The sequence below is a fragment of the Rhinichthys klamathensis genome, unplaced genomic scaffold (assembly GCF_029890125.1).
Source record: "Rhinichthys klamathensis goyatoka isolate OS25496 unplaced genomic scaffold, OSU_Roscu_1.1 h1tg000011l_1, whole genome shotgun sequence".
Taxonomy (NCBI): Eukaryota; Metazoa; Chordata; class Actinopteri; order Cypriniformes; family Leuciscidae; genus Rhinichthys; species Rhinichthys klamathensis.
In genome coordinates, this window is record NW_026606564.1 from 8061160 (window position 1) to 8083536 (window position 22377).

Genomic DNA, 22377 nt, shown 5'->3' on the forward strand with positions numbered 1-22377 from the left:
AAAATGCATTTAACAAGGCAACACAGATTTCTTCATTACAAAAATGATTCTATTGTTTATTAATTCTAGTAATTCGCAAATCACAATAAAGCAATCTTTGGGTAAGCATCAGGGATATGTAGATCTTGTTTCACTATTCAAATCACCGTTGTTTATGTGGAGCTTTACACTATACAGGTTGATTCAAATCAGCTTTACAGAAACAGGAAAATGCAATCAGCTATAGATTCTTTATTCAGCTGAAGTCACTTCAGAGTCTATGGCCACCAGAGGGCATAGGTTGGTAAGGTCAGATGTTCACAGAAACACAGAGGAGTGACAGACTTGACAGGACTGAAAGCTTAGACATAATTTTCACTGGCTCTGAGGTTCAGCAGTCCTCTAAATAGACCCCTAATATAGTTATAGTTTAGAAACTGAAACAAAAACATTTGCTTCTCTTTAAATACTCTGCTGAGCAACATGAATGAAGTGTGATTGTGTTTGCCACCATCGAGTTTACTGCTGCTCATTGCCACTAGATGGAGACATGTGAAACAGAAATTCCAATCCGGTTTCAGTCCTGTAAAGAGCGCATGAAAAAAAGAATGAATGGAGATAGCCTATTATTCAAATAAAAAACACGAGTAAAATTAATAAATGTTTGAACAGAATCTAATGTGAAGATCAAGATGGCATAATTATAGTGTTTTTTTTATCAATATATTGTGAACACGAAATAGCCGAATGAATTAATTTGGAATTTAAAGTCTCATGACTGTATAGATCAAAGGCAGGTCGATACAGCATGACAATGACAATGATATAACATGACAATGATATAAGTTTATACGACCTTTGAGGAAATTTGGGCCCATATGGTTATTTGTTATTTCGTTATTGTAGTTCTTATTATGTTACAAGAGAAATGTGCAGGTTTATGTAACAGTTGATCTATAGTTATTTAACAGTTAATAGTCGGAAAGAATTCTCTGATTAGATCTGCAAGTTAGTTATTATATTTTAAGACTTTATGATGAGGGAGAACGAAAGATTCATTAATTCATTAATTCATTCGTCAACATTTCCTATATAGCCTACTCTACTTGATTTGAGCTTATCCTTTAGATCTATAGTCTCTGTAAAGGACCTGTTCCACCACAAACCGCATTTGATCCGGTGTGTAGGATCAATGAATATCAATACACTTCCAGTCGTAAAGACAACACGTGAAAGAAATACTGCAACCGCTTAAAAGAAAGTTTCCGATTTGGGAAATGCGACATTAAAAAAATGCCCTATTAGGCTATAGCATAATATAGGCAGGCCTTTCCCCCTTCATATTATCATTATTACGATTAACAATTGTTAAAAACTTTAACAATTCCATGATCTTAGTATAAGGGAAATGTACAGTTTTTAGTTTTATCCCGAGTATTATTTTCCATTCTTTAAATGTTTTAATTGGGTTTGATATTCGAATTGGAAACAAAACACCTGATATAGCCTATTTACGGCGTAGTTACTTCAGCTGGGTATTTGATGTATAGTAGATGTAGCATTTATATATAGCTACAATAAACATTTATAAAATTATTTATTTGATTTATTTTTTAAATAAGAAAATAGAAAATCGAATAATTTGAACAGAGCGAAACAATCAATATGCTACTGCAAGAAAAACGAACACGAGGCAAGCGAGCAATTCACACGTTTTCATTTTTGCATATGAGGGGCTTTAAATCGGGGGGTGAAATCCGGACAGGTTGTTATAGCTACCCAATCCACAGGGGTCCCCCCACCCACCCGTAGACAACCTTATATATATAACACAGAAAGCCTTGCATGTCCCAATAACTATTAAAACAGTGAGTGTCCTGAGCATTGCGGTTCAGGCTGACTGAGTGACTCTATCATCAGAATTTCGCCCGTGGCAAAAGCCTGTGATTGGGTCCGAATGAAAAGCTGTTCTCAACTTTAATATGTGCCTCATGAACGCGCACAGAAGAAGGCTGTAGGATTATCGGAGAGAAATATCGCTCATAATCATCTCGTGTTCTCTTATTGACACACGCGGGCGAGTGTATGCGTGCGTGTGTGTGTGTGTATGTATGTGTGTGTGCGTGTGTGTGTGTGTGTGTGCGTGCGTGCGTGTGTGCGTGCGTGTCTGTTTAAGCCTAACTTTTTAAAGGATGATATATTTTGGATATTTCCTGTTTCTTTTTTGTGGGCTCACGCGTGTCATGGCAAGCTACCCGATATGGTGGTAAGTTTTATTACCTTTTTAACCTTTCTATGTGAAATACAATGAGTTTGCTAGTCTAGAAAGGGTAAATGACAAGCTTTCAACTTGACAATGATTTGGGGATTGAAAATGTCCATGACGTCAGCTGAACTGGTGATGATATGATGATAGATTACGCGATGTCTATCTATCTATCTATCTATCTATCTATCTATCTATCTATCTATCTATCTATCTATCTATCTATCTATCTATCTATCTATCTATCTATCTTTCTGTCTGTCTATCTGTCTGTCGTGCACCTGTTAAAAGTTAAGCTACCGTAAGTAAATTGTTGGATCAACTTTAATCAACATTGACCTATAAGATATGTGTAACAACTCATGTTTAATTTGTTCGTTAAAATGTGCAATTGATTTATTAAAAGAGTGAGTAGCCTATAGGCTAATTAGTTGTCAACTATTAAAAAGTAAAAAAAAAAAAAAGTAACATTTTTCTCAGTGATTCAGATGTCGTCTGTTTGTCACTAATATATTTTATGACAGGCTGGAATTTCTCCAATAGAGGACTTAAAAGCGCGTTGTCTTTAAATTAAACATAAGCGAGTGTAGTTGTAAAATATCAATGCTGTTATTGTAGCTGTTCAATTTGTTTCGTTAATCAGAGGTCAACTTAATCTGCATTTAAATTAGGCCTATACCATTTTCAACATTGGATTTTAGTTGTTGTATTTTTATTAACATTATTTCATTGGCCATTGAACGCTTAGTTGTTGTAATTTAAATAAAACACCTGTAGTAATAATAAAATAAATAGGCAATTGTAACTGAGGAGGCTGGAAAATTATTTATTAAGAATATGCAGAATTGCATAATCATTTGAGACTATATTTAAAAGAATTTAACAGAAGGTATTTGCCATGAAATATAACTAAATGCTTGCACAAAAATTTCACACAAGTCATAACTTCATACCTGGCAGAAACATTCAAGGTGTTCTCTTGAACAGATTTCACTGGTACGCCTAAAAGATCATTGTTTCAGGGAGGCGAGACAATAAAGCTGAGTTTTCTCAGTGGTTGTAAAAGCTGTAATTGAGTAGGTCATTAGTCACAGTCCAGGCCACTCTTTTTTGTTAATTGTTGTCTGTCTGACCCTCTTGAGATTTTAAAAGCCGTGCTTTCCTTCTCATTCACAATGCCAATTCAGAGAATGGCATCCAGAAACTTCTGTTGCTTATAATGAGTAGCCAACCCTTGTGAAAAAGAAGTACACTTCATTGTATTGAAAGTGCACTTGTCTTCTATTTCAAAACTTGAAAGTATCTTTTTTTTCTTACTGCACTTGCACATAATATAATATTAATGAAATAAGGTCACTTAGGTGGACTTAAATAGAGTTTCTGAACACAATTCACTTTTAAAAAGTGCACTTTGTATTAAAGTCAAATGAAAAGTTTTACTTTAAAGAACTTGTTGTTTTAATAATCTACACTTATTTCATTGTGTTTACTAACATGCTAAATCACATGTAAAGCACTTTCTTATAATGTTAACTGTTGTGTGGTTATCAAATAACTTTAGTTATTGGAGATTACATTTCAAGTTATACAAGTTTTAACAGAAATGACATTAAAGCATAAATGCTTGTCCATTCAACTCTTTTACACTTTGACCATATTTCAAAGACAATAGAAGTAATTATGAAATTACATAAAGGTGTAATAATAATAATAATGAACTTAATTTTATAAAGCGCCTTTAAAAGCAGCTTCTCAAAGCGTTGTAATAAAAGCAATACAATTGTGTACTTAAGTCCTATACTCAAGTGGGTCAAAACACTCTTTTTTATTTTTTTTTATTGCATTAAATATACATTTTAATTTTAATACATTTTCATTGATTGTAAATAACATAAAATTAGGTCTCCAAAAACAGCACATTTAGCATTTAAATGTATTATTTCCATAATAAGAATGTTTGAAAAATATGCAAAAATGCACTTCTTTTTCACAAGGAAACTTATGCTGCACTCACCATCAAGGTTTAAAATTGTCTAATGAAAGAAGATATACAAGAAGCTATAAAAACACTGAGGTATAAAGCTATCTAAACCAATCAATATTATAATATATATTAAAATGTGAGAATTTAGAAGTAGGCCTGTCAGAAAAGTGTCTAGTTTAACCTAGATCATTCTATGCTGTTTTTTTTGTTTTTTAATGTGAGCCCATTTCTCTTGGTTAAAACAATCACCTTCGGACATAAATAAGGTATGAATAAAGACATTGAAGTTTGTCGGATTTTATGTGGACAGATTGTTCTTTAAGAATCAAGTGCAATACGTCACAGAGTTTCGGTGTCCCGTAACAGAAGGGACATGTGTGAAAACATGCTGAAATCGCTGGGCAAGTTACCTCAGCAGGGTGGCCTGCGGTTCTCCAGCTGAGAGAGTTACGCATATGTGATATGATAACCTGCCGCAGGACTGCCCATGTCCATGCAGGGTATTGGTATACACAAGCGTATCTAATAACCAGCTAATACTTATAATCTATACTTATACCAGCTAATAACATCTAACCCATAACCTAATGTTAGATTTTTGCTTCGGCCACTATGAAGGAGGTTTTTGACGTGGATCAGGTATAGAGACCAGGTTCATGGCTTCCTTCTTCTCCTTATGAGATGGTGTTGCCTGACTGCACCCTAAACACCACCCCCCGCACTCCACCTTAAAAGATAAATACCTGGAGGTGAAAGCTTGCCGCACATTCCTTCTCCCAAACACTTCTCTCTTGATGTCAAAGTCGGCTCTGTGGCCCCGGGGCCTACAAGTAAAGTGGTAATTCAGAGGTGCACTTGCTTGGGCTTGCTGAAATATGCATTAAAACCTAGACTGAATACACTTCAGATGAAAAGTGAGCAAATATATCTAAGACTCCAGAGCAAATGGAAATGTTCATTTCTGTCCTTTTGTCTTTTAATTACCTAGATTTGGGGGATGTAAAAGACAATACTGTTCTTCCGGGGTAGAGGCAGGATGTCAGTTCGGTCATACTTTCATTTGGGATATCACAAAAAAGATATGACATCTTTGCACAAGCACATAGTTCAAAGAATGCTATGAGTTCCACACACCTGATGCAAATTAGGACAGCCTCATAAATGCTTGTGTTGCATTTGATTGATAATATCTACAGATATAGTTAAAGAAATATCAGCAATCCAATCTCAGTGCAGCGATACATTAACAATGAATCCGGTTTGCCCAGTGTGCTAAGATACTCCGATCTCTGTTGTGTTGGTTTGAGTTCTTCGTTCCTACTAAATGATGATCTCAATATCATGAGCTACAACAGATGACCGAGGCAGACACACGCCCAAGACAGCTGAGCATGAGGACATGTCATTGAAACACCTGTTCACTTCACTCAGCGTCGGTGACGTCTCAAATTTATCAGCTTCTGGCAAAGTGCAATAACAAAGTATGAGGTGGTGATTCTAGCCGTCAACAGAGCCTATTAATTATCACTTTAGTCTTGACTGCAGTATACCTGAGGGCTGTCCACGCTTGATGGAACCCACAAACTGTTTGCCAGCTTAAAAAAAAAAGAGAAGAAGATAGTTCTAGCTGTAAAAATGATTGGATGATCCATTATTGAAACTGTCAGTGCATGCACACCTGTGGCATCACATTGAACTCTATAAGTTGCTTGGCAACAGTTAGCCTAATGATCTAATATTACTCTCAGTCACTTTTCATTGGTTAAGGAAACGCTTAATCAAGACTTACCTGTGGTGAAATGATTGTAACAGCCTCTTTTTGCCTTTGTAACAAAACCTCTCAAGAATATGTCCAGAAATACTCATCAAATACTCAGCTCATTTGAAACTGTAAATCTCTTTCTGATTACAGTGAAAAAAACAACGATTTGTTGTAATGATTTGTTGCACTACATTACAACATCATCATGATTTGTTGTATATATAACTTATGCTGATTTAAATAAAACATCGTGGATTACAATGTAGTTTTTTTTATTATTCATGTACAATACAGTTAAAAAAAGTACAAAAACCCTCAAAAGTAGAATGCATTTATAATAAGACTAATTAGGGGAAGGGGTGTGAAATGTGCTTAATTGCTACAAAAATAATGGCACGTTTGCATTGTAAAACAATGCAAAAAATGAGGGATTTTAAATGAGGGAATTTATTTATTTTGATTTTTTTTTGTGGTTAAATGCAACCAAGGGATATTTTTGTGCAATTTATCCTATTGTTCTAGTCTTTTGCAGTAATTTGGCAGAGCCAGGATATTTTCTTAGGGGTGGCACAGAAATGTCAACACCAATTCAATATTAAAATAAATTTAACTATAAAGCACTTGTCTGTTTTAGTGCCTACAACTCAACTGAACACAATTCATTGTACTTGATTGTAATTGAGATAGTGATGGAATATATTAAATAATAATGTGTCCATTCGACCATTTTTGTTTTATTGCAGAACTGCTATATAGATGAAATAATTTAATAATTGATTTTCTTTACAACAGAACTGAATCAACACTGAACTGACTTTAGCTGAACAACAGCCGAAATACATAATTTTCGAATTTTCCTGTTATCACTGTAAAGCTGCTTTGAAACAATTGTATAAAGCGCTATAGAAATAAAGGTGACTTGACTTCACCTCCAGGCATATTAATAGAAAAGAAGCTCATACTACAGTTAAAGCTCATCTTGCTCAGTCAGCTTGGTTCTGGTTCTCAACACCCACATAAGCCCACATCCTCATGGATGAGATGCAGATAGCAACATAGTTAAAAAATTAGTCAGCCTTTATTGAAGAATATATAGTCAATGAACTCTTCAATAACTCTGGGTTAGACTGTAGGGTCTGTTTCAAACACATGAAACTGAAAAATAAAACATTCAACATTTAACATTCTCAGTCCAAGAGAAGGAAAAAATATGGATCACACTTTATATTAGGTGTCTTTACTATGTACTTACATTAAAAAAATAGTTTGGTACAATGTACTTATTTGTGTTCATATTGTATTGCAAAACACTTTTGCTGCTATTGCGGTGAGATATGGGTAAGGCTAGAAACAGGTGTGGTGGTATAGGTAGGTTTAAGGGTGGGTTAAGGTGTAAGGGAAGGGTCAACAGTGTAATCATAGAAATTAATTACAGATGTAATTACATTCATGTATGTTGATATCAAATGAATAATCTAAATGTTAGTACATAGCTAAAGACAGTTAATATACAGTGGGATAAAATCCCCATGTGGAAGAAAGGGAATATGACAAAGTCAGCAGCCGACAGGACATAAATGCCAGAATGTAAATTTAGAAATTTTATGCACATTTAAATGTATTACATTTTTATGTGTACTTTACCAACTAAAATCGGCACCTATTTTTGAATGCACAGTGCGCGCATTTATTTGTGCATTAAATTACAGTTAAAAATGACATATAAATGTGTGCCTTATACTTATCATAAATTGATTACTTTAATAAATTATTTAGTCATTATATTCACCTGTTGTACATCAATTGGCTCAACCAATGTGACACAGTAGTGTGTCTGACCAGTTGTGTGAGCCCGCAATATCGTGTGCTGCTGAGGGGGCGTAAGTGGAGTTCGAGGGCTCGTGGTGGATGTGTTCGCTATGGTTGTTGGAACATTTTTCAGACTGTTGGAGGCGTGAATATTACTCCCCTGTTTCTCCATTTTCATGTAAAAAATACAGTAGAAAAAAAAGTAAAGTAAAATGCATTCATAATAAGAAGAATTAGGGGAAGGGGTGTGGAATGTGCTTAATTGTTACAAAAATAATGTTCCACCAACATGGCTGGTGGCTGGTTCCACCAAGCCCTGAACTGCCTATTTCCCCGCTGGTTCCATCCAGTCCTGAATCTCCTGTGATCCCTCCCAGCCTCCCTCTCCCTCTTCCTTTAACTGTCGGTTCCTCAGCCCCACCTCTGGTACTCGTCAGTCCCGCTTCATCTCCAGCACAGTATTGTGTGGATCTGCCACAGGACTTCAGGCCACCAGCTCCGCCTAGTCCAGAAGATTCCCTAGCTCTGCCTCCAGCTTCAGTACCCATCACTCCACCGTTCTCGTTTATGTTACGTTGTGTGTCGTTTGGATATCTCCCGAGTGTCGTCATTAAAAGAGATTGTTTTGAATCTCTTTCGTCTTCGTTTACACACTGCAAGGCCTTTTTACACACCATGTAAAAAGGCTATGTGAGATCACCATGACGATATTGTGATCTCACATAGCCTTTTATTTTATTATAGAGACATGTTCTTAAATATTTACATATATGCATTTAGCAGCACTTTTATCCAAATTGGATCCACTGATTTTATTGCATTCAAGGTGTACATTAGATCAATTCACGCATTCCCCGGAAATCAAACCAATCTCAGCGATGCTCTACTGTTTGAGCTACAGAAATACAATACATATATAAACAATTACATACATGCATGCAAAGTTTTGACACTGCTTTAATAATTTCCTCCTTTTAATCATGTAATATTAACCCAACTTCTCCTTTTGTACAACTACTGTTTGCTGTTCACCGTTCATCTTCTGAAGCTCCTTTGGCACCTGTGCTTATTTCCGTGTTCGCTTGACTTGCTCCTGGCACTGTGAAGTTGGTGCACGCGCCTGAAAGGTCTCTCGTGTTTTATGGTTAAAAAAAGATTGTTCTAGATCTAAATAAACTCCATTCTTGCCAAGAAAAAGAGACAGAAATGGCAGATGTGTTGGTGTGGCCAAGCTTTGTTCAATGGTGGCCCCCTAGTTCTGCCCTTGGGTAGCTCTGAGGTTGGTTGTGTATTTGTATGCATGTAAAAGAAATGCATGTAAGAGTGTGAGACAGACAGGGTGGGCGGGGGGACGTAAACGTCCCATGCCATTGGTTTGAGAGGCTACTTGGCCCCTGAGGCGGAGGACTGACAAAGGCTAAAAAAAGGTCAAATTGTAATAGGAGTTACTTAGTGAACAAATCCTCATAGTTTCGCTACACCCTGCTAGATGAGGTTAGGATCTTCTCTCGAGCCAGTTTCATTCAAGTTCCCTCTTGTTTTGTGCTCTCTTAGTCTTTAAAGTAAAATTCAGATTAAGCTCCTCTCTAAGAAAGATGTAAAAATGCCTGACTCATAGTAAAATAATGCTAGGGATCAACTTATACAAAGCATAACCTATTGAAGTCAGTTTAGACTAGAGCGGTAGAAATGACATCAAAGAGTACACCATGCCGCAGAATAACAAGGAAGTTGTTAGCTGCCTAGCAATGACTAGTATGTGTACTTCTTTAGTTCACATTTCTCGAGCATGATTGCACAAGTACTTGTTGTACTCTTTTACAAAGTTCCAATTAATGAACTACAGTGACATACAATGAAATTAGTGATTTGTTTTAGGCCAACATGATTTATCAAAGTCACCATGCATTTCCTTTACAGCCAGAGATCCATAACTTCCCCCCAGAACAATGGATGAGAGGAAGTGATGTGGAATGCAGCAGGTATAGGAACTGGTTGGTGGCACATCAGCTGATGAGGGAGTGGCGTAGTCTTTGTCATTGAGAGAGCCCTTCAGGTCTAATCACTACAGGTCAGGGGTCACTGAGGGGACCACTTGTTGTGATTAGTAATCAGCTCATAACACAGGTCAACACACACAGCTAATTGAGACTGCTTACACCTTTACAGACAGGTCCCTTTCATTTGTCAAGCATTTTTCAAATTTCATTTGTCAAGCATTTGAACAAATAAATATGTTCATATTTAATATCCAAAATGTTTAAACATAAATGTTTAGCATACTTTTTTGTCATTTGTCATTTTTGTGGAGGTGTTCAGCAAAGTAAACATCTGTTTCTGTTTCAAAGAAAACATCTGTTTCTGTATGCGGAAAAAAACCAAGGGGTGGGTGGTGCTTTAACCGGATGTGTGTCCAAACTACATTGCCAGGCCAGGCCAGGCCCAAAAAAAAAAAAAAAAAGTTGCGATTTGGATTTAAATAAACAAATGCTTAAGAGTTGTAAAAATTTATCCACATCATATTTATTTCGATCAAGAGGTGCATCAATATTAGCCTGGCTCCGCCCTCCTATACGTATACGTACTTCGATCAATTTTTTACCGGTCCAATCAGCGAACAGAGGGAGTAGCTGAGAACAATGACGTTGAGGTGCGCTAGTTTGAGTTGTAGACATATGTCACGACCAAACGTTAGCGATTGGTTATGGCAGATCCAGAGTGGCTCTGGGCAGATCCAATAGTTTTAAACTTCAACAAAGGACCCGCCTACAAGGAAGTTAACGCTTGTCAATGGAGCGAGGACAGACTCTCTGTACAAATGAAATGTGTACGAGAGTCTGGTAGGACCAGGCTACATCAATATTTGGTCAATATCTTGTATTGGCAATGCAAGAGTCAAGCACTCTGAAAAGTCTCCTCCATCAAAGACTTTCCCAAAGACTTTCAATGAATTTAGGGTCTGGACTCAGAGGAGTAGATTCATGTGTGAAAATGATTCTTCATGCTCCTCACAACCATTCTTTCACTGTTTGAGCCTGACGAATCTTGACATTTTCATCCTGGAATATGGCCATGATGTGTCTTCATACATGGTTGTTTAAGAAATGAAAAGCTACACACTCCATCAGTTAGGGTTAGAAGAGCTGTTCCCAAACATATAACATGGATCATTTTTGAGTATGAATGTGTCATTTTTAGTACTCGAAAATTAACTCCAGATGTCATAAAACAGCAAGTTACTAAACTTAACAACAAAAGCAATAAGAAAGCCATGTAAATACAGCTGAAAAACAGTGAAAAATGCAACCTTATTAAAGTCATAGTTCACCCAAAAATGAAAATTATCTCATTAATTACTCACCCTCGTGTCGTTCCAAACCCATAAGACTTTGGTTCATCGTCTGAACACAAATGAAGATCTTTTTTATGAAATCGGATAACTTTTTGTACACTCTATAGACATCTCCACTTTGACGCTTCAAAACGTTCATTAAAGCTGCAGTCCGTAGCTTTTTTGGGGTTAAAAATTATCCAAAATACATATTTGAGAAAATACATAACCAGCCAGTGTTCAAAACTCTCTGCTTGCCTTAGCTCGATTCAAATAAGCTTGCCTTAGCTCGATAAGCTTGTAATAATGTTTTTAATTCCAGTGGTACTGGTGGATTTCCGCGGGAGATTCGAGCATGTCTTTGCGTCATTACGTCACATCTGTACACATAAAGAAGAGTCTCGGCTAGTAGGCTATATTGCGAGTGAGGATGCTGGAGGTGGAGATTTATAGCCTTTTCTCACAGCACTTGATATAATTAGACATCAATTTGATGGCGGATCCAGAACGGTTCAAACGACAATCACCAGTGACAACTAGAGATTCACCCGCTGTAAAATGCAAAAGACTTCGTTCGGACATCGGAGTGACTTACAGAAAAAAAGAGACTGCAACCGGCCCATGCGAAAATAAGGATACATATCGGAAGGACATTACATGTAGTCACGCAATGCTTGCTTACGTTGTTAACATTAATAATTTGAGAACAAAGTATAATTTGCACGGTTTTGCGTGATATGATAACTTATGAGCGATTGTTAGATTTAATCAGCGTGATTTATGCAATGTCAGAACCAGAACAAAGGTGGATGTTTCTTACTAGTTCAGATGACATTTTCCAGTGAAAATTCTTATGTTGGTCATACTTCCAAAAAGAATAATCTGTGATTCTGAATGCCAGTATCCACACCGGCGCGGTGACTGACAGCCTCACATTCTCCTCAAACATTGTGTTCATCCGCGCTGTGCCGTGTCGAGGGTGTTGAAGTACAACTCACGTAAAGTTGATAATTCCACGTATGACTGCAATTGCAGATTTCGAACAGAGATGGCGACAAAGAGGAAAAATGCCGGACGGCAGATTTAAGAGATCCCAAAACTAATCCATATGAATTGAGCGGTTTGGTTTAAATTAACAGATTTAATTTAGGCTTTTGTTCACATTTAAACAATGATCAGCGAACATAAATAGAAGCTCAACTGAACCTGCTTAACGCACAAGAGCAAACCTCTTGCAGAAGCTCAAACGTGCTGCGTAACATGAGAATGAACCTCATTGGTTCTTGCGGACACTCAAACGTACTGTGTAACACAAGAATGAACCTCATTGGTTCTTGTGGACACTCAAACGTACTGTGTAACACAAGAATGAACCTCATTGGTTCTTGTGGACACTCAAACGTACTGTGTAACACAAGAATGAACCTCATTGGTTCTTGCGAACACTCAAACGTACTGTGTAACACAAGAATGAACCTCATTGGTTCTTGTGGACACTCAAATGTACTGTGTAACACAAGAATTAACCTCATTGGTCTTGCTGAAGCTCAGACGTGCTGCGTAACACACAAGAAAGTCTAAATTCAATCCGTTTATCATATAAAGCGATTGTGTCTCATGAGGCATTAATGACAAAATAAAAATTTGGGGGTGAATTATCCCTTAATTATTCATTCCCCAGTGCATGATGGGAACACACTGGTATCAAAAAGTTGGGTAGGTTTTACTTAATTTTACAACATTGATATTTACACTTTAATTAAGTACTAATATAGAATCTACTTTTTTTATTTTTTTTATTCTTGCCTGAACTAAATTATTCATGTAGAAATTACATTTGTTTATTCTATAGTTAGAGACAACTGTTGGATACGGCTTGTTTTAAAGTGATTTTCTGATTTCTGAAATCTTCAAAAGTGTTGTAATGAGTCTTGTTCTTAACATGAGTTGTTAGCACATCAAATGCAGTACTTCAAGTAAAATTGTGTATTTTTTTTTATTTTATTTTTTCATAATTAGGGTACATTGTTATATTTGAAATTGATGACATAACCTGGAAACAGTCAAGTCAAGTCACCTTTATTTATATACAGTAGCGCTTTTTACAATACAGATTGTTTCAAAGCAGCTTCACAGTGATTACAGGAAAATAACGCAACAAAGTTTGTTTCTAGAAAAAAATAGCGTCATAGTCCAGCTTAAGTAAGTTCAGTGATGGTTCATTTTTGTTGTAAAATAGTTATTAATTTAGTTCATTTATATATATATAGCCGCTCTGGAGAAAACCGTGATGTCATCGTCCAGCTCAGTTCAGTTCTCAGATAATGTTGGAAACAGTAGCAATGCACCAATAGTACCGACAGCTGACAAACTTTCCACAACATTGCAATGGAAACTCTGATTTGTAAGTGAAAAACATGTCAGCACATGTCACATCTGAGCCGTGTGTCATCAAAGAATGGTCGAGTTCAACCTATCCTCTGATGCTCAGCCAGACCAGTGCACACTGTGTCATTACAGGAAGCCACAGACCTATTTCACTTTTGGACAGTTTAAGGATGTCGGTGGCCCTTAATGACAAGGTACCTGTCGCGCACTGTGAATCCTTAATCAGTATACTACTCCTGTCTCAGCTGGCTCTTTTATGTTTGTTTACCACTTAGCAATGTGTTATGGCTTTATCTGAACCCCGCCCACAAAGCAAAAGATCTTCAATGCCTATGACAGGTTCAAACAATACAAGCCTCAGTAGTTCTTACTGCAAAATTTTTGAACTGCTGTGGCACATATACAACGCAAAGTGTCAATGCCAATTGATCTCCTCCTTCTGGGACCTTGAGTCCACACACGTTACACTTTGATCTTATAATTGTTCTAATTACACTGTTTTGGCTATTTCAGCCAACCTTGTAAATGATACACCCGTTATAATGCTGTAAGCATGTGTAGTTAGTAAAGAAGGGTCTGTGTTTTAAGCTAATTTTAAATTAAATTCCATCTGAAATATGAGCATCAAATGTTTCGGTTTGGATGTAGGACCCCAGCATAGAATGCTAGTGTACTGACAGGCTACTTAACTAGCCAAACCAGAGAGAATACGTGGGTAATCCATCTCAACCAGACACATCCGTGCTAAACAGGTCCGTCCATCAGCAAAACAACATTAAGAGGCGGACTAGCCGTTCTGTTCTATTGGTCTTTTCAGTAGGGATATTCATTCATTCTGCACTTTATCTCTAGATACACAGAAGCTATTAGATTTGTTTCAAATCTACGCATTTTATCGGTAATCAAGACAACATTCATAAATTAGATAGCGATGAAGTTTAGCAAAGAAAAAAGCAAGAGAAAGCAAGAAAAAAGACAGTTGCACTGAATTTTCCGAAGAGGTTTGGAGTCATGGTTAGTGCTAAGTTATTACGCCGTTATTATAATTATTATAGTAAGTATAGTATGCACATAACAGGACTGTAAAATTAAGTTCTAACCCAAATCTGGTTTGTACTAGTCAGTTGCTCACCTCCATGTTTTCCTCGGCAGGTCTTTGGCGGTGGGACACCAGTACACTTCTTTGGGTACCCAGCCCATCATGTGTAGCTCAATTCCTGGTCTGGTGCCCAAACAGCTCCGCTTCTGCCGCAACTATGTGGAAATCATGCCTAGTGTGGCAGAGGGGGTGAAAATCGGCATCCAAGAGTGTCAGCATCAGTTCCGTGGCCGCAGATGGAATTGCACTACTATCAATGATAACCTGGCCATCTTCGGACCAGTGTTGGATAAAGGTAGGAATACGATAAGAGAATCCATGGGCATTAATGGGAATTAGAGATAGTTGAAGAAGATAGTTGGGAACAGAAGAGGAATTGCCACTGGTAACAACCACACCCAAATATATACAGGACGTTATCACTGTTTTGCAATGGTGGTCAACCGATATGGGTTTATTAATCAGTCTATACTATGCAATATTAATTATAAATCAGATGGTTCCAAATATACATATGCTGATTTTAAATGTTTTGGCTGATTCTTATAGATGTAAAAAAAAAAAAAAAAATCACTTATGAATTTCAAAAAGCCACAATTTCTACATTTTTAAGAGCAGGAATGTGATCAGCCTTTATTCAACCCATAATGAAAGCTAGCTGAAAATCATATTTCACACTGTGTTTCTTTGTATTCAGTGGCTATGTAACATTATGGCTTCTCAATTACAACAAAAGTCCCTGTTTGCACACAGCTCTGATTGCTGAGATTACTCTGTTGTTCTGTGCACATTATTTATTTGCTGCTCTCTAATCCCACTCTCAATAGGCATTAGTCAGGTGCACTGGACTATGACCGTTTGTACAGATGTAGTGATGTACGCGTGTAAAGTGGGTGGGACATGTTTTGTTTGTTTCTGTCGAAGGGAATCCCCACATTTCTCATTGCGTTTGTCCCGGCACAGTAAAAGTAATGCATCTCCCAGCAGCAACACACTGACGCTCCTTAAAGGCACTTCAGAAGTATCTCACTGTGTGTGTAACACGCACACATTAACAGACATACTTCACCGCTCAAATGGATTACATTGCCAGCGTGTGTGTTTGTCTAAGGTGAAGTTATGAATGTGTTGTTTTGGTCTTTAATCAGTTGGGATTCTTGTCTGAGACACAAGTCTGTGCATAACACATAGTTTAGGGTTATGTAGATTTGAGGTGGCATTTTCAGCAAAAGTCCCAAATCAACTATTTTGCTAAGGTAAGCATTATTGCTATGCTATTGAATTGACAAGGTACTCGTAAATATTGTAGTAAACTACATCTATTGAGGTTTTTGAGCTGTTTGAGGTTAATATTTTTTAAATACATAACTATTAAGTGATTTATTTATTCATTTTTTTTAAATAACTTAGTTGAAATCAGTGATAAATAGCCACATTTAAGTAAATATAACATTGCTATTAAAATGATTGTACAATAGGAATATTTGATTTTACCACTACAAAAAACAGACACAAAATGTTTCAGTAAAATGGATTGAACTGGTTTAAAAACAAACTGCTTCACTTAAGCCAATCAGACTTCCCAGTGAGAAAAGGGGTATTTTAGGCCAGTTTGGGGTTTTATTTTATTACCTGTTCACTTGGCTTAAAGCTGTGTGTGAAATACCATATTACAAAATAGCGATGCAATATTTTGTCACATAACACCATTACACTTTGTTGAAGTAGCTTGTGGTTTTTTAAACAGCTGAGCTACTGTAAGAATATAGTTAGGTCTTCAATTCGTAATTTCAATTAAATTGCTCTGGAATATCTAGATTTTGAAAAAAGTAGAGATGTGTTTAATAGGCTTTTGGCTACCTGTTGCTGCTTTTATTCCCAACTGTTGTATCAGTTCCCCTCTCATTGTCCTGGAGAAACGAGGGGTCAGGGTACAAGGGGCCAAAGCCCATCGAGGAGCCGCAGTTGGGATGAACCGGCTACGGTGGAAGGCGGTGTCAGCCGAGCCAATTGCTTTTAATAAACTCTCAAGCAATTGTTACATTGATGGAGAGGGCTTGAGCCCAAGCGGGTCACTGATGATGGGAGGACTGCTCAGGTCTTCTCCATTGTAGTGTTAATAGCCACTCTATATCCCCTGCAGTTCCCCCTCCTCCGGTCTAAATTGAAGGGGAGATTGGTCTGGGACAGGGGTGATGGAGGTTTAAACCAGGTCAGTCATCGGGGTCCAGGGGTGGCTTTAGTAAATCATTTTGATTGGATTAAAGCTTCTGAAGCTCTTAATAATGTGAGAGGTCAAAGCGGGCAGATTAAGTGCTTTGTTGGGGGCGGTTTAAGGACCGCGTCGAAGCTCAGAAGCTTTTCATAGAGCTTAAAGAAGAGCACCTCTCACTTTCGCTCCTTTGTGACTAACGCTGTCACTTTTGCGGAGCTGGTGCTATTGTGTGGTGGTGTTAATGTCTGCGGTGCAGACGGATATGTGCCGGTTTCCTCCTCTGTTTTGTGCTGGGCTGAATGGAGCGCTGATCTTTAATAGGTCTTCAGTGGCTTGTTACTGACAATCACAGAACTGTCTGAGATCTGGTACTTTCAGCAGACATGTTTCTGCAGCATTTGAGGTGATAGCAGAGAAATGTACTTACTCCTATGAAGTGACAGTCTGGCCCTGTATGGCTATCAGAAAATGTTTGTTTAAGCATCCCAGTCACTGGCTCAACTTATGACAAGAATTAGGGCGGCATCTGTTTGCTTGTCCTTTGGCAGATGAGGGGAGTTTTCTGGAAACCTGTCTGGAAAAAAGTGTTGTTTTGCCAAATTTCAGTGGGAACACAGGAGTAGAAAGTGCACACTTCTCATTCAAAGGCCTTTATTTTTGATACTTGATTACTGATGCATACCATTTGTCAGCTTTCTTTGGTTACCTAGTCACTAACTTATGCATGGAAAATCGGTCTGTTTTGCTACAAAGCTTTGCTTGTTTTTGTACGCCTACTGTATTGCATTGTTTTGCAAAGATAAACTGCCTCTCCAATCTCAGCCTCACCTCTCTATTTTACAGTGTTGCCCCGGGCTACGTCTGCATCAGCGCTCATTAATTTACATTAACCAAAGTGTCAAAACATGGCCCACTGGAATCCGCTCGCGATGAAAGGAGAGTCAGCGCAGGTGTTCTTGAAGAGTGTGATGAACGCACCTTTAGCAGATAACGTTGCCAGTCGCATGCGAGCTGTAATTGGACACCAGAATTAACGTGTTTTTACTGTCACTTGAGATTTCTGTTGTTACTGAAAGCAGACGTGGTAACAAGTGGTTATTTACACACAAATAACTTTGTGGCCTAGTGGCATTTTACGTACATGTACCTCTATATTGTCAAAATAGCTTTTCTTTGCAATTTCCTCAGACTTTTAACAAGCAATAAAATTGCATCTGGGTGTCAATGAAACCCCTTTTCATTGGAATTCCTTAAGGGGCATCACCGCGTTGGCCACCACAACAAAGTAAAGTAAAGGAATCCCATGACTCTTAATGCTAACACCCTCATCTAAACCAACTTTGCATGAGGTCAGGCTACCCGGGTTATGACCTCTGCCCTCAGGAGGAGAAACTGTTACAATTTAGGATGTACTGATAGCACCATGCCTTTCATCAAATGCATGTTTAACTGTGCATGGGGGAGGTCTGCTCACCGGCATATCATTAACTCTGCCCAAGAAAGAAAGAATGGGGTGTGGCAAACTGAGTTGATGGTGGGACCTTAGCCCCGCCTCCTGCTGGGCCCAACTCACCACACAATATCTAGGCGACCATAAGATTAAGCCAGAGAGAAAGCTCCTTTCACAATTCACACGCCCTTTAGATTGTTTTATTAAACCGTTTCAATGGGGATTTCCCCGTCTGCCGACAAGTGGGGTCCAGCCAATGCATAGTTCTCTGTTGCTATGACTTAACTTGGTCCCCACTAATCACTGGCAAGGGCAAATTTCATATAAAATATCGGGGGGCTTTTGTGTGTGTAATTCACCATGACAGTGGCAGCAGAATGGGGGATTCAGGATCCCAGCAGGTAACAGGGACCACTTGCCATGTGAGCGTCCAGCAAAGTTAGCCAGAAGGTGGGCAGAAGGGGCCAACTGTTGTCACAAATAATCAGTCTAATCGGGCTTCACCTGCATTCTTTTCTCAGGTAAAGACTCCCTACCACTCTAAAGTGTCTTTATGTCTCCTATTTATCCATTTTTTATCCATTGTTCCTCTGGATATTAATCCGCCCCCTCTTTCCCCCAATGCTGTCTCTCCTTTATTCCCCCGATCAGTCTGCCATTTCATTGTCAGACAGCCGTATTTGACCCACATTTTATTGGCTTCCTGATCATAAAACATAGGCCACTCAGTTCGTTTTAAATTGTAATTTAATGGCCCTTTCAGGCCTGGCTATTGGCCCCCAGTCACTGTATGATTTAGGTGATGGATATGGAAGCAGAAGTTGCTAGTTTGCGCAAGAGAAATCAAAGGCATCTGTGGTACAGATAAAAAAAAAAAAAACTGATATAGGTTTTAATATTTTTGTAGTTAAGAACAAAGAAACGTTGTTTTGGGTGGTAATTTCAATCGAAACATTCAAAGGCACCAAATCTCTTTGTCATTATAATTAGCATTAAGGAATAAGAAAGACTTGTGGCCAGTTTTGCAACATCATTATCTCTAGCCTTGATTTCTCCAACCAGTTGAAACCTGCAACAAAGGAAGACTTGATTCACATCTCCGTAGCCGTTTCCTCTCTCCAGCAAGTGCAAGACTGCACAAGACCACAGAGTATTTATCAAAATTACCAACCTCATTAGCTGTCTCTTGGAAAATGCTTTTAAGTTTGTATGGGGCCCTCGTCAGCAAGAATTGTCATAAAATCCCCTGTTAGACAGAATGTTGGATCATCTTTGAGATTATAATCAACCAAAAACTTGCATTGTTCATTCTTCAAATTAATTCTGAAAGTAACGCGCTGGGTCTTGTTACCACAATTCGACAGTGAGTCTTAGCTATGAGTAATACGGGTCTATTTCTCCACCTCAGAGTTGCTTAATTGAGTCTTTCTAATTATAGACTTGTCAGCCTTGTATTTACCTTATCTGAAAGGATATGCTTGGTCTTCCCTGACTCATGCCTCAGTAATGCCTCATCTTGTGCACAAAGAGACCCGCGTGAACTGCCTTTACCTACAAATTTAACCACATGCTCATAAGATGTTTCATTGAATTGAGTATTTTTATGGGAACAATAATGTCAGGACAAAGAATTGAATCTCCCAATTAACCGTAACTTCTCTATAACGTCCTGAGGTGTAACTCATGTAACATTGCTTGTTTTCTCTGTACATTTCCATAGCCACCAGAGAGTCAGCATTTGTCCATGCAATTGCCTCAGCGGGGGTAGCATTCGCTGTGACGCGGGCTTGCTCCGAGGGCTCTGCCACCATCTGCGGCTGTGACACGCGGAGGAAAGGACCACCAGGCGAGGGCTGGAAGTGGGGTGGCTGCAGTGAGGATGTGGATTTTGGCAGCATGGTATCACGAGAGTTTGCAGATGCTCGTGAGAATCGTCCAGATGCTCGATCTGCTATGAATCGTCACAACAACGAAGCTGGACGTGTGGTGAGCACTTTTTTCCTGGTTATGCTGGCCTGGTCCTAACAAAACCCTGCTGAAAAGACCAAAATGCTTTTTCTCTTTGGTTCAGATTAGTTTATTCACCTTTCTGGTGGGTTAGTTTATGCTCAGGTTTAGTATATGCTTAGGTTAGTTTATGCTGCTTGCTGGTGAATAAGCATATCCTTTCTGAAAACAAGTCAGTTCGAATAATTTACAAATGCCTGGTCAGGAAACCAAGGGACTAGCATACAAAATGCAGTTGTTTCCCCAGTAGCTTAAAATTGCAAATTGAAATGCTTCTATGGTAAACATATAGCATGCAATCCAGTCCTAAGATCTATATTCTGTTTTCCTATTTTTCCCTAGTCAATCACTGACCACATGTACCTGAAATGCAAGTGTCACGGACTTTCGGGCAGCTGTGAGGTGAAAACTTGCTGGTGGTCGCAGCCTGACTTCCGGGTGATAGGCGACTACATGAAGGATAAGTATGACAGCGCATCAGAAATGGTGGTGGAGAAACATCGGGAATCACGAGGCTGGGTCGAGACCTTACGGCCAAAGTACACCTTCTTCAAGCCCCCTATTGAAACTGACCTTGTCTACTATGAAAGCTCACCTAACTTCTGTGAACCCAACCCAGAAACCGGCTCCTTTGGCACCCGTGACCGTATGTGTAACCTGACATCACACGGCATCGATGGCTGCGACTTGCTCTGTTGCGGCCGAGGCCACAACACTCGAACTGAGAAACGCAAGGAGAAATGCCACTGCATTTTCCACTGGTGCTGCTACGTGAGTTGCCAGGAGTGTACGCGAGTTTATGATGTCCACACCTGCAAGTAAGCACCAAACCAAACCAAAACCAGATTGGACCAGATTAGACATTTGGGGTTGTGAACATTCGAGGGCCTTTCTCCGAAACTTGTGGGCTGAGTTGAATTGAGTTTGTGGTTTCACTAATAAGACAATCACAAAAAAGATACAGTGGACAGTAAAGTAATTCTAAAAGACCTTCGATAAGAATGCTGTTTTAACAGACAAAAAGATAAACCCATAAATCCTTTATTCTCCACCTGGACCATTGTTGAGGACAAACACGGGCCTGTGGCTCAGCTTTGGAAGTGACTAATCGTTTCCAGTCTGATATGGGAGGGGATAAGTGATGGATCAGATTACTAGAGACTCAGGCCCTTGGGACCTTGACCAATTGTGTCTCCAAGAAAAGAACAGAAAATCTTTAAAAGGGAGAGGTTTTGTCGGCACGTGGCAGCAAACTCAGATGGGAGAACTCTGAAAAAACAAATGCAGCATAAACCGAATACCAGGGTTTGCCCACAAGCGCCTCTGAAATATGTTTATAGTTGCGTTTTAACAATAGCCTTACTACTAACACCATTAAAGAAGCTATTTGTGTCTTATTTCAATACATATTTTAAAGTGCATTCCAACATACCTGAATACCAGCAAACATCCAATTAACAAATTCCTTTACAACATATAATTAACTTCATGTTGTTTCTGTGTGTAAGACCAAACATTGAACTTATTAGGTTGAGTTTATAGTAAGTTACTAACATTAGGTTATGAATGCACTTGTCCCCGAGTGAATGTCTATACATTGTATGTCATTGTTTTCTTGATATGATTTTAGAACTCATTGCACATATCAAGTCGTCTTCTAACTAATGTCGTTTAGGCTGCTTTCACACTTGTTTCGATTGCTTGGTCCAAACCAGAGTTCACTTGCTCCCCCTTTTTCCCTGACCTTGCTGGATTGTGTTCACACTGTATTTTTGAATCCGAACCATGGTATGTTTGCGTCATCAATGCAGCAGCTGTTTACCCCTGTTGCTAGTTAACAACTACACGGGAGAAGGCTGCAAAATGGACAGCCAGGCTCAGTTTTGTACATCTTTGGTTTTGTTTCCAAACCATCAACACAGAATGACACACCATCAATTCACTTGACTTCAATGATTTAGGACAATTGTGTTCACATCACACCACAGACTATAAAGTGGACTCGAGTTTGGGTTCATGAGTGCGCATCTGAGTTCGGAAATCAGCGTTCTCATCGTCCAACTCATCCAAACAAACCGAACTCTGAC

At 38.6% G+C, this 22377-nt stretch overlaps 1 protein-coding gene across 1 annotated transcript; it reads left to right on the forward strand.

The window, feature by feature from the left end:
• The first annotated feature begins 1823 nt into the window (after positions 1–1823).
• Positions 1824–22130, forward strand: wnt3a (wingless-type MMTV integration site family, member 3A). Its single transcript, XM_056265023.1, has 4 exons — positions 1824–2245; positions 14672–14913; positions 20004–20269; positions 20633–22130. The coding sequence occupies exons 1-4, from the start codon at positions 2172–2174 to the stop codon at positions 21110–21112; spliced, it is 1062 nt and encodes a 353-aa protein (XP_056120998.1). The 5' UTR covers positions 1824–2171; the 3' UTR covers positions 21113–22130.
• The last annotated feature ends 247 nt before the right edge of the window (positions 22131–22377 follow it).

Bases quoted from the DNA above. Each gene is read 5' to 3' on its own strand.
- wnt3a (XM_056265023.1), top strand. From the start codon at position 2,172: ATGATATATTTTGGATATTTCCTGTTTCTTTTTTGTGGGCTCACGCGT. The intron at 2,246-14,671 runs GTAAGTTTTATT...TTTCCTCGGCAG, and splicing joins GCAAGCTACCCGATATGGTG to GTCTTTGGCGGTGGGACACC. The intron at 20,270-20,632 runs GTGAGCACTTTT...ATTTTTCCCTAG, and splicing joins ACAACGAAGCTGGACGTGTG to TCAATCACTGACCACATGTA.